At 31.4% G+C, this 12332-nt stretch overlaps 3 protein-coding genes across 3 annotated transcripts; 2 read left to right on the top strand and 1 right to left on the bottom strand.

The window, feature by feature from the left end:
• Positions 1-256: 256 nt before the first annotated feature.
• On the top strand, positions 257-1297 carry LOC133700625 (putative invertase inhibitor). Its single transcript, XM_062124202.1, has one exon. The coding sequence runs from the start codon at positions 513-515 to the stop codon at positions 1179-1181; it is 669 nt and encodes a 222-aa protein (XP_061980186.1). The 5' UTR covers positions 257-512; the 3' UTR covers positions 1182-1297.
• Positions 1298-3731: 2434 nt separating this feature from the next.
• Positions 3732-4457, top strand: LOC133701938 (putative invertase inhibitor). Its single transcript, XM_062126136.1, has 2 exons — positions 3732-4314; positions 4411-4457. Exons 1-2 carry the CDS (start codon positions 3732-3734, stop codon positions 4455-4457), a joined length of 630 nt encoding a protein of 209 aa, XP_061982120.1.
• A 1651-nt stretch (positions 4458-6108) lies between these two features.
• Positions 6109-9995, bottom strand: LOC133702183 (ras-related protein RABH1b-like). Its single transcript, XM_062126442.1, has 6 exons — positions 9619-9995; positions 9098-9168; positions 8329-8417; positions 7948-8059; positions 7558-7648; positions 6109-6595 (listed from the first exon to the last, which is right to left on the bottom strand). The coding sequence occupies exons 1-6, from the start codon at positions 9733-9735 to the stop codon at positions 6449-6451; spliced, it is 627 nt and encodes a 208-aa protein (XP_061982426.1). The 5' UTR covers positions 9736-9995; the 3' UTR covers positions 6109-6448.
• Positions 9996-12332: the final 2337 nt, after the last annotated feature.

The following is a 12332-nucleotide window of genomic DNA, read 5'->3' on the forward strand; positions in this document are numbered from 1 at the left end:
AATAAAGAGCCTATTCTATCTCCCAGCTTCTGTCATCAGTCAGAGCGTTCACCCCACATGGCCAGCTCCCCGAGCCAGTTAATCCCATTTTTATATGCATACATGAAATATAAATGGTCAAAATAAAGCTATTTGAGAAGAAGAAACGATTGCCTAAAGAAACCCAAAAAGGAAGAAGAAGAAGAAAAGTAAACGAAGACAAGCCACAGGGCAAATTCAACTCTCACCATGTTACAAGTCAGGAAGATTGCATAATCCTACGAAGAAGTCAATGTCTGTATTATATTTGATCAACGATCGAGTAACACATGCGACGACACGGCCTTCAAAAGTTTGTAGTGCCGTATAGCCAACAACAATCCATACAGAAATCAAGTGAGAACGAAAGAGGGTGTTTGGTTACAAAATCTTGCAGTGCCGTATAGCCAACAACAATCCAAACAAAAATCAAATGAGAACGTAAGAGGATGTTTGGTTTTCTGCCCACAGAAATCAAATGAGAACGAAGGAGGATGTTTGGTTTTCTGCCCATATATATATATATATATATGGGCAGAAAAAAAAGAAAACCTTTACATTCTTCCAGTTCATGTTTGCTACACAGGGTCCATCTTCAAACTCTTACGCAAAGGAATATGAAGCACTCTTTTTCGTTGAGTTTCAACTTTGTTATTGTATTCCTACTTGTTCATGGTTCATTGAGCTTTAACAACTTGCATCACTATTGCGACGAAGCTGCAAAGAGCGATCCAAATCTGAGCTGTGACTTTTGTATAGCATCCCTTGAAGCCATTTCCAAGAGCAAAAATGCAAGCCTTGAAGAATTAGTGGAGATCTCAACTGTGCTAGCCATGTCAAAAGCTACAAACATTAGCTGCTACATTTCACAACTTTTGAGAGCCCAAAATTTAGACAAATACCATGCGAGTGCCTTACAAGATTGCTTAGAACTTTACGCGGATGCAAATTCCACGTTACATGATTCCATGTGTGATTTGAAGTCCAAAGATTATTCCAAAGCTAATATAGATGCCAGTGCCGCCATGGATTCTTCAAGTACCTGCGAGGATGGTTTCAAGGAGAGGGAAGGCGTGGTCTCTCCCTTGACAAAGGAGAATAGCACTTTTTTTCAATTGACCGCAATCATGCTTGCTTTTATCAACATGCTAAGTCGATCATAACTCTCATATATTCATGTTGGATTCGCGGGTAAACCTCTATATGTTTATGATACCATATTAATTACATAATTTTCGTATTTCTCTTTTAGAATTAATTAAATAATCTTCTTGTTTTAGTGTGGATTTAATTATTTGCCTGTGTTTTTTAAATTAGCTATATATAAGCCTCATGTTATAGCAAGATTGGCATGCTTTCGTATCCCTAAGAAAGTTTGTAATAATCTTGAGATATTATTATATAATAAACTTGAAAAGGTAATACACTTCCTTGTATTATTTTTCAATTAGTTAATTATTAGCCTCAATTTGATTAAAATACTTTTCAAATAAAGTTTGTAATAGTCCTAAAATAGTTAGAATTTAATTATAATGTGTTGAAACACACGATTTCGTTAAAATGCCCTTCGATTAAAGTTTATAATAACCTTGAAACGGTAATATACTTACTTGGACTCTTTTGATTAATCATAAAATTTTAATTAACTTATTTTCCTTCAATATCATAATAAAAAATAATATCATTTTATAATAAAAAATCACTTATATTATTTGTTTTTATTCTTACATTCATGTGAGAAAAAAAATATTTAATTTTTATTTTCATCCTTACTTTCCATTGTTATTTTCCATTTTTATTTTTTTCAATCAAATATCTAAAAAGCGATGATAAAACTTTCATTTTTTTTCTCACCATTCCATTATTTGTTACCCAAAATCGTCTATTTGTCCTTTTCATATTATTAGTCTTCTTATACACACACATATGCATACATACATACATACATGCAAGTAGATTTACTCAATTAGACATGAATTGGTCCATGAAATCACATTTATCTTGTCGTTTCATTTGCCTCTCATGCTTAGAGGTAACATGAGGATGCTGTTGAATTAATTTTTTTTCTGATATAATACTGATATGCATGCATACAGATACAGTCATTTTATGCCTACCAATTTGCAAGGTTCCTTCATTGCTTGCATCATCGCCAACCCAAAGACTTTATATATATATATATATATATATATATATATATATATATATATATATTTCCTTTTTTATTTTTTCAGATGTTATTTTTTATATATAATTAACTTTGATTCTTATTTTTATGATCATTGTTATTTGCTTTTTTTTATTATTTTTTTAATTGAAATTTTTTATCTATTAAATTTAGTCCTTATTTTTTTAATTATTACTTATTTTATTTGAAATAATTTATGAAATTGTAATTATTATTATTTTAATTTCATCATCTTTCATTTTTTTTTACCTGCTAGATTTGATCTCTATTATTTTGATTGTTATTTATTTTATTGGAGATAATTTATGAAATTAGATTTTATTTCAATTTCATTCTCATTCAACTTTTTAATTTGTAAGATTTATTTCTTATTATTTTAATAAAATTGAAAAAAAATATGAATAAGTTTTTTTAGCTCATTTTCCACAACAAAATCAAACACTGGAAAGTGTTTTCCAACCTATTTTACATGGCACCACTAAACATCAAAAAATAATTTACTTTTCAAAAATTTTTTTTTTAAAAAAATCAATTTTAAAAAAAAACTAGAAAATAAATATCACCTAAAACATAAATTAAAATCTAATCCCTGATGCGCCCTTCATCGTTTATAATCTTTGAGTATATAAACAATCATTATGATGAATCACACGTATATACAGCAATGATTTCACATGAACGCTTATTTCTGCGTCTTTTTGTGCGTGTTAAAATAGTGTAAAAAACTTTACATACTATAAAAAAACCTCTCCGAAAAGAAAGAAGATACAAAAGTAAAAGTGATTGTTACGATCAAGACCGTATGATTCATCGAAGTATTCAACAATACGTTCCTAAATTTCTCCTTGAAACACTCAAATGAACTATACAGAAGGATAAGACTGCTGGATTCTTAGTGAAGCTCCAAACCAGCACTTTTCGCCTAATGAAACTTCATGACTTCGTTCCAAGTTTTTTCCTAACTGAGAAGCTGCATAACACTAGCTTCCAGTTTTAAATTTGATAAATAATTGCGTACAAATTACTTCAAATTAGAGTCTACGATATCTGAGAACAAAGCAAATGCTTCATTAATGTTAGGGTAGCTAGTTGGCATTCAAGCATTTGCATCTTCATTCCTCTTGAAAAAACCATCCTCCCCTTTTTTTTAGTTCTCTTATACTTTGTTTTTACATTTTTCTGATTGCAGTTCAAGTTATTTCCGTATACTCTTTCGCACTAGCGACCTTCTCGGAAGCTTCCTTTATTAGATCTCCCCTCCCATAATAGACGTATTTATACCTGTGCATGATCCTGTGTCCAACAATTCTCAGAACTCATTCGGCATCTTTTCCTTTAAGATTTAGCTAAAAGCTCCTCATGTTTTCAAGTATTGGCCATGTTGTTTTCTCATCAGTAGAAAGGAATCGATTACCCTGACTGAATCGGAAGCTTCCCCTGAAACATTTTGCACACGCCACTCCTTGTCTAAAACCATATGCTTATATAAACAAAATAGACCGGCAAATGTCAAGTAGAGATCAAAATGAAGCACATCTCTTTCTCTTCCATTGCTCTTTGCTTCCTTTTCTTCTTCTTAGTAACTCCTACTCCTAACAATAGCATTTCAACCCTTGATGCTTCGACCATCGATATAACAAACCGAACCTGCAAAAAATGTGCGGAGGAATATTCCAAAACTTTCAGCTATGACTTTTGTATAAGCTCTCTCCAAGCAATTCCCGTCAGCCATGTGACAAATATTCACGGACTAGCAATAATTGGCATGGAACTAGCTCTAGAAAATGCAACCAACACCATTTCAACCATTAAGTACTTGTTGAGTTGTGGAACTTTAGACCGCTTTGCCTTGGTTGCCTTACAGGATTGTTTGGAACTATATGCAGATGCTCTTGTGACAATAGTAGATGGTGTGGCAGCATTTCTGACAGAACATTATAGTGTCGCTAACGTGAAGGTGAGTGCAGTTATGGAAGCATCAACCACCTGCGAAGAAGGGTTCTCAGATAAGACAGGAGTGGTTTCTCCATTGACAGAAGAGAATTACAATCTCTTCCAGTTATCTGATATAGCACTGTGTATCATTCACATGCTCAGTCTAGCTGCATGTAAATAATTCAGCTGCACTATTTATGCGCTGCGAATACCTCACCCATCAACGTTTATCAAAATAAACTTCTTATAAGTCCTTGCTCTGATTATAGTTAGCTCCATGGAGATGGCAATTGTTCTCAAATTTGCCAGCTTTTAGCGACCTAGCACTTTCTTCTTATTCATGGTCATTTTAAGTGATTCTATAAGGATCCACTATACTGGATCTTCGCAGGAGCTTTAGATGCTCTCGCATAAATAAAGAAGGAAAGAAAAAGAAGATAAGAAGATAGAATGGGAAATTCTAACTTCTAAGTTTTACGAATAGCAGGCAACAAGAAAATAGAAAAGAAATTCAGTAATATATAGAATAAATTACCTTATTATTACCATGCAAATCCTTTCTCCAGTGCAAGTGATCTCATGTTGCATGTACTTAAAACTTAGTTGACTTGTGTTTCTTCCTTAAAAGTCAAAACCATAAAATGGGTCTTTCTGCTAGTTACCATAAAAAAGTGACGTTAACTTTTGCAGACATGGTTAAAAAGAAGGAAGTTCTATAAGCTTGCCAAAGTTTGGGATTTGGCCTTGGTAGATGATGATTCAGAAAGAATCTTCAAGTTCAACTGCTTGATTTGCCAAACTTCTTTCTTTTAAAAAATGTTCTGAATATTCATGTTCTGGCTGGGGTCAGTTTAAAGCAAGAAAGGGCGAAGGACCAGAAAACTAACTTGGGAGAGAGTACGACAGTCACATGCGAACTTAAGGCAGAAACCCAAAGCTTCACACTGACCCAATCGAAAGCTAAATGTGTGGAGCAAAGAGCATCGGCGATAGAGAGAAAAAAAATTGACAACTATCTGAAGTTTGAAGAAGAGAATTAAAAAAAAGAGAGAGGCAGTTGTGCAGCTGAGAGTAGGAAAAATAATATTTATACAGGGTTTCTTACACTTACCTGGTGGGTTTTAAAAAATTCAATTTTATTTTATCTCAAAAATAATTTTTAAAAAATAAAAAATATTATTTTAATATATTTTAATATAAAAAAATATTTTAAAAAACAACCCTAATTACACTCAATTAATCCAACATCATCTATAATATTTATATTAACTAACTTTAACAGGTAAAATCAAATCTAATAATACAAATATTACTTGGAAGCATTATGCAAAGGTTTTAAAAGTGTGTTATATTATAATAGGTTTTGCGATTCTAACTTTTAAAAATATCTTTTTTTAAAAAAAAAAAATTTTGCTGTGATTTTAATAAAATAAATTTTAAAAAATATATTTAATTAAAACTGTTTCAAAATAAAATTTGACATGTAAAATAACTAAAAAAAATCTTTATAAATAAAAAAACATGTTATTTCATCTTTTATATAACTAAAATTTAAAACACCATTAATTACTTATAAAGTCAATGCAAAAAACAAAAACTATTCGGCCAAACAGAGTTTTTTCTTCTGTGATTAAACAAAATACAGAAGCGAACAGAAGCTTACTGTAAGCAGTCCGAGTCCTCTTTTTAAATATTAGCACGGTCCCTATAGTACAAGGTGCTGGTTTGTTCTCGACAACTTCAACGACGATCATAATTTTTATAGGACAAAGTTATACAGGACTGGAATCACAGTTGATCAAGAGGCAAATTTGAGCTATCTGCACAACATGGTTCAATGATCTAAAACGCCAACTTGTTTACAAGAAAGATGAAGCTGCCATTAGACTTTTGGGAGAGTGAGGTGGCATTGCTATCCACCACAGGTCCATCAGGCCATCAAGTTGTTGAACTCAGAGAGGAAATCATAACTCCAATATGCATGTGATGTACGGATAATATTACCAGATCGTTTAACATAACAAAGAAAGAAAAGCCTATTGAAGCCTGTAATTCCACTGCGTATTCCACAACATGACTATAACCAACCTAAGAAACACAAGAAAACCCCAATCACAAGTCTTTCTATTCCTAGTTTTCAACTACTCAAGTGTTACCAGAGAGTTCCTCAAACACAATGGAAACGCTACCCAAATAGAATGGGAAAAAAAGGATGAAGAAATAAGTCAGTCATTTACATATTAGTGAAATATTGTAGAAAATTCTGGCAGGGACGGTGTCATAGCAACGGTGCAAAGTTTCAGGGCATCAACAAGCACATCCACCTGACTGCGCCTGAGTCTGGGAGGCAGATCCACCAGTAGACTTTAGGTTCACATCAACCATGTCCTCTTGTTTTGTTGAAGAAAGTGCCTCCATTCCTGGCAACGCTGCAGCAATTTTTCGGAACAAAGGCTGCACCAAATTTCATCAACAAAGAGATAAAATACCAGCAATAATAAATATTTAAACAGGTAAGTGCTGAATAAGAAAACTGCAGTCACATCAGGGACACTAAGGCATTGAATCCAAAATAACAAATTCAAATTCCAAGAAAGTTGTCAGTATTGATCTCTTTCAACTCCTAAGGCAAAATTGCTTAACTGTAGCTTTCTTCCAAACATTTACCCCCCTACATATAGAGTTAAAAATATGTTGAGTCCAGATGTAGCTCAAATAATCATTAAATGCATGTTATTGGGCAACGACGGACACCTTCAAGAGATGGATAAATGAAAGATGGGAAGCCCATCCATCAGATTTCCTTCCTTCTCTTTGATATCCCAGACATGTAAAGATCCCTACCATTAGACAAGGTAGACATCTGGACTATATCTGGTTGATACTTCGTAACTGACGGAAAAAGTTAATAGAATATGCAATTAGAAGGGAGGAGCGTGATCTTGTAAGAACTTAAGCAAATCCACAGCCAGGTTTGGAGCATAGTTCTTTTATCCCAAAGAGAATAATTCATTAGCAAACTACAGATTTAACATGCAAGCCTACTTTCCTAATGGGTTCGCTGAGGCAAAGGGAGGCAGAGAAGAGACATGGAACCCTTTGGACAAGTGGTGAGGAATTAAACATGTCATTTCCGGAAAAAAATGTCTTGATCACACAGAGAATGGTAAAAAATGTCATACCCCTAATCTACTCTCCATGGATTGAAAACAGAAAAAGACATACGATAGACCTGCAACTGATTTTTCATCCAGCTCAGACTTTCTTTGTTTTCTCCCCTTTCTCGCTTCTCAAAGACCATTGGCCATTAACTCAAAAAACATATTGGGCAAAGAATTGTGTTCATTTTAGGCTCATGAAAAACTCAACATTGTCAGGAGGCCGTATAGAGGAAGACAATGTGCTTGAGAGCATACCTTGATATTAAAACCAGCTTTTGCACTAGTTTCAATAAACATGACATTAAGTTCACGAGCTTTAGCTTCTCCTTCTTCTATAGAAACTTGCCTGTCAAATCATCCATATAATGAAATGTTAATTAACATGAGGCAATGCAAATGAAAGACCGAAATGATCAGACTGCAGCAAGGGAAAACATCAAATAATTCACATCCCTCGGTATTTGTTAGGACCAAAAAATTACAAGCCAAAATGAGTGGCTAAGATCAAGCAAAAGTGGACCAGTAGGAAATTATTTCAGAAAACAGTGTTTCTGCTTGAGTGTGTGAGACTGTGACCCAGAGCACACAGAGAGCATCAAAAACAGCGAACAATGACCATGGTAATGCTTGTCATTAAGCACTCACCTTTTCTCCACAAGGTCAGTTTTGTTCCCAACAAGGACAATGATGACGTCGCTGCCCCTCTCAGTGCGAACCTCTTCAATCCATTTTGAAGTATTCAGAAAGGATTGCCGACCTGAATCATGAACTATCAAGTTAGGAAACATCCATGAGACATGGATACCTTTTTCCAAACAAATAGTTTGAAAGTTTGTTTGATGAGTATAAAAGAAAAAAAGACCAATGAGTCTTGATTGCAATAAGAGAACATAACCAAACAAGTTTATAACTTCACGAAACCAACATGCCAATCAGGGAATTAGCATCAAGATAAGTGACTTGACTTGATCTCTTGAAGCACCAATTTAGTTAAGATGGATAAATGACACTTAAAAAACTACATACTTGCAACGTCAAATACAATGACAGCAACTGAGGAATCTCTAATGTAACTTGGAATGAGGCTTCTGAATCTTTCTTGTCCAGCTGTATCCCTGCAAGCATACAGAAGCAAAAGGTCGATCATCCACAAAGGAGGAGTTTCCATGAGAAATAGTAGGCCACACAAAAATCAATAAGAATGAGGATCGATAATACATGCATGTGCATTTGTGTAACTATATATACAAAAAGATAGGTCTGTGCATACACATATACATTGGCCTATACAAAATACTGCAATCAGATTTATGAAGATAGTGATAGTAATATGGTCCCTCACATCTACTAATGTGCAAATCCCCATTCCTAGTTCTTTAAGAATGCCTATCCCTCACAAGGCAGTGCCACGTCAACTCTTGATTTATCTTCCTTAATGGTTTGCCATTCATTTTGACTCAATACAAAGCTTCTGCAATCATAAAATTTGTGCATATTTTTTGGAAAAGAAATAGCACTCCTCTAAAGCCCACAACATTATTTATTTTCTCTGTTTTACAGCATTTTGTTGTCCGTGCGGACATGAATGAGCACTAGAAATTCCCTTGCAACTGAACGCAATAACACATTGCTAAATAAATCATGGTACTGATATAGTTACGCAAGCCATTCAATATTAATCCTGTCCACCGAGAACTGATAGATAAAGCCCCTCTCAAGAAAAGAGTTCAGTGCAGGATTCACGCACAAAAGCAATAAAAACAAAAAATCAGTTCCGTAAGGTGATGGATCTAACCACAACTGCAAACGAATAGTTCTGTCTTCGAGGTACATGGTCTTTGATAGAAAATCAATGCCAATGGTAGCCTGTTCATCAGTTCCAAGATACATATAAGTTAGATCAACAGCACAGACTTACTTTCGAAATAACGAATAAGCAAATCATAGTGACTACAAAAAAGGCCCCTTCATCTGACCAACTTCCCAAAAAAATGAGGAACGAAAACACCGAGGCAGGAATAACAGAGATTGAACATCAACAAGGGCAAAGCTCTTAACTTATAGTTACGATTTTCTAACGACCAAGTATCCCCATTTTATACCAAAAGCAAAAACCCAGAAAACAATATGATTCCTTGATTGTTGTAAGAAGAAAGGTCTAAAACAAAGAAGATCGAGTTCAATTATGAGATAGTGGGATCTTTCAAAGAACAAGTAACTTCAAAACCCAAAAATGGGTATATCAAAACAATAGTACAAATCAGCCAACAAAAAAAAATCTGAGTGCGAGGGACAGAATAATGATATGGGTTTTACCTGGTAGGTGTTATCAAATTTATCATACATGAAACGAGTGATGATGCTTGTTTTACCGACTGATTGGTCTCCCAAGAAGACCAGTTTGTACTTTGCAAGAGCTGAGACTGGTGCCATTATTTATTTAATATTTTCAGGGATCTGTATAATAGTGGATCAGCCAAATCGGAGAGAGGAGGAGATCTATAGGAATGGGTATGTGCTTTTTAATATTTTGTGTCTGTGATTGGCGATGGAGCAGTGGAGAAGGTGCCTTAGGAAGAGAAGCCCGATTTTGGTATTTGATTTATTGCTAACAGGTCGAGTCGGGTTAGAGTTTTGGCTGTTCGGATCCTCTAGGGTCTTCACCGAAATGAAAAAAAAAAAACAAGAAGGGCAAAATACTGTCTCCGTCACAAACATTTTATAGCGGAAGGGATTTATTATTTTTCTTGCGATTTTTTAACTTCGGAGATACTACTTAGACAAAATTATTTTGAATATATTACTATTTTTTCAGAAAGCGTTGTTATATATAATTTTAAAATTCCTTTTTATGTTTGCTTGACATTGAAAAATCTCTCGTAACTTGTCTTTGTTCTTCATGGTTCAAGTAGTTAGTGTTTGGTTTTGTAGTATTGAATATTTTTTAAAGTTTTTTTAATTTATAAATATATTAAAATAATATTTTATTATTTTCAAAATTTAATTTTTAATATTAAAACATAAAAAAATTAACTTTAAACAAAAATTTTTTGATCAACCTGTTTTTTTGTTAAATTTTTAAAAAACATTATTCAAATTAAATTTTTTAATGTTTTTAGATAATTTTAATATATTAATATCAAAAATAATTTTTTTAAAAAATAATATTTTGTAAAATAATCATTACCAAATTATCAACAAATTATTACTAACTGCTTGTTTCGTCTCTTTCCTCCATCTTCCCTTCATTCCTTAATCAAAATTTACTGCTGTGTACTTTTTTTATATTAATTCAATTTAAGAATATTTATTTGTGAAACAAATACGAAATCTCAACTCACAAAGATTCAAATCCTAAAAAACTCTATTTGTTCGTTTAAATTTAGGGTTTCAGGGGCTTCGTTTCCAATGATTTCTCAAGACCCTAGTCTACTTTAATTTTTAATTTTGTTTTTTTAAAAAAAATTTTAAATTTTTTTTTTAAATTTTTTATGTTTGCTTGTCATTAAAAAATTTAATTAATGAAAATATTTTTTAATTAAATAAAAATTTAGTTTGGTTTCTAGAAAAATATTTTTCTTTTATTTTTTATAGAAAACACTTTCTAGAATGTATAAAAAATTTAGAAATATAATATTATTTGCTGATTATATCAAATTTGATTCTCAAACTTTTGATTGCTATATATATTTTATTTTGAATATTTTTTTTCAATTTCATCCCTTAGAATTTAATATTTATATTAATTTTGGTCCTTATTTTTATAATTGTTATTTACTTTTTCCTTATCATTTTTTAATTTAAATTTTTTATCTATCAAATTTGATCTTTATTCTTTTGATTGTTACCTATTTTATTTGAAATAATCTATGAAATGTTAATTATTATTATTTTAATTTCTTCATCTTTTAATTTTTTTATTTTTTAGATTTGATCTCTATTATTTTGTTTATTATTTATTTTATTTTAGATAATTTATGATTTTTTTTTCAATTTCATTCTTATTCAACTTTTTAATTTTTAAGATTTGTTCCTAATTAATCTTGAAAAAAATAAAACATTAATAAGTTATTTTTCAGTTTATTTTTCATAATATAACCAAACACTAGAAAGTGTTTTTCAATTTTTTTTTATTACATTACCAAACATCAGAAAATAATTTAATTTTTTAAAATTTAGTTTTTTAAAAAAACTATTTTCTAACCACAAGGCAGTTGTAACTTTCTAAAGAAATTTGCTTTGCTGTGCTTCTCTACTATGGGCACTGCGCCTTTCTTGGCATGAAATGACGGATTTCCATGAAGTGTAAATTTGCTATAGGCTCAACTATATTAAAATATATTTGATATTAATTATTATTTGTTTTTGTGTTTGGAATTACATTTAAGTATATTTTAAAATTGTGTTTGATTTTAAAAAATATTAAATTAAATTTTTTATATTTTTGGATGATTTTAACGTGTTAATATAAAATATAAAAAATCTAAAAAAAATTATTTTATTATATTTTTAAATAAAAAATACTTCATATCATAATATCAATCACACTTATTTTTACTAATACGAAGAAGATTCTGTTTGTTTTTAAATTTTAAAAGTATTTTAAAAAATAATTTTTTTTATTTTAAATTAATTTTGTTTTGGTATTTTAAAATTATCTTGATAGACTAATATTAAAAATAAATTTTTAAAAATAAATAAATATTATTTTAATATATTTTAAAATAAAAATACTTTAAAAATAACTTGAATTAAACAATCCAGAATAAAGCATGAATTTTCCGCAGAGCTGAAAACTTTGCCGTTCTATCTTGATTCTCGTTCAAGGTATTATAACCACTGCCAAAATTGTATAGAAAAAATAAAATAAAAAACACAAATCAATTCATGATTTGTTGAGAGAAATAAAGAGAATTAATGGAAATTGAATCTTGCTCGACAGAATGGAAATTCAGATCTTCACTTCATATAAATGGGTGATAAAACTTCAACTCATCATGTACATGTTTCAAGGGATGGTGAAATTATTC

Source organism: Populus nigra, chromosome 8 (genome assembly GCF_951802175.1).
Source record: "Populus nigra chromosome 8, ddPopNigr1.1, whole genome shotgun sequence".
Taxonomy (NCBI): domain Eukaryota; kingdom Viridiplantae; phylum Streptophyta; class Magnoliopsida; order Malpighiales; family Salicaceae; genus Populus; species Populus nigra.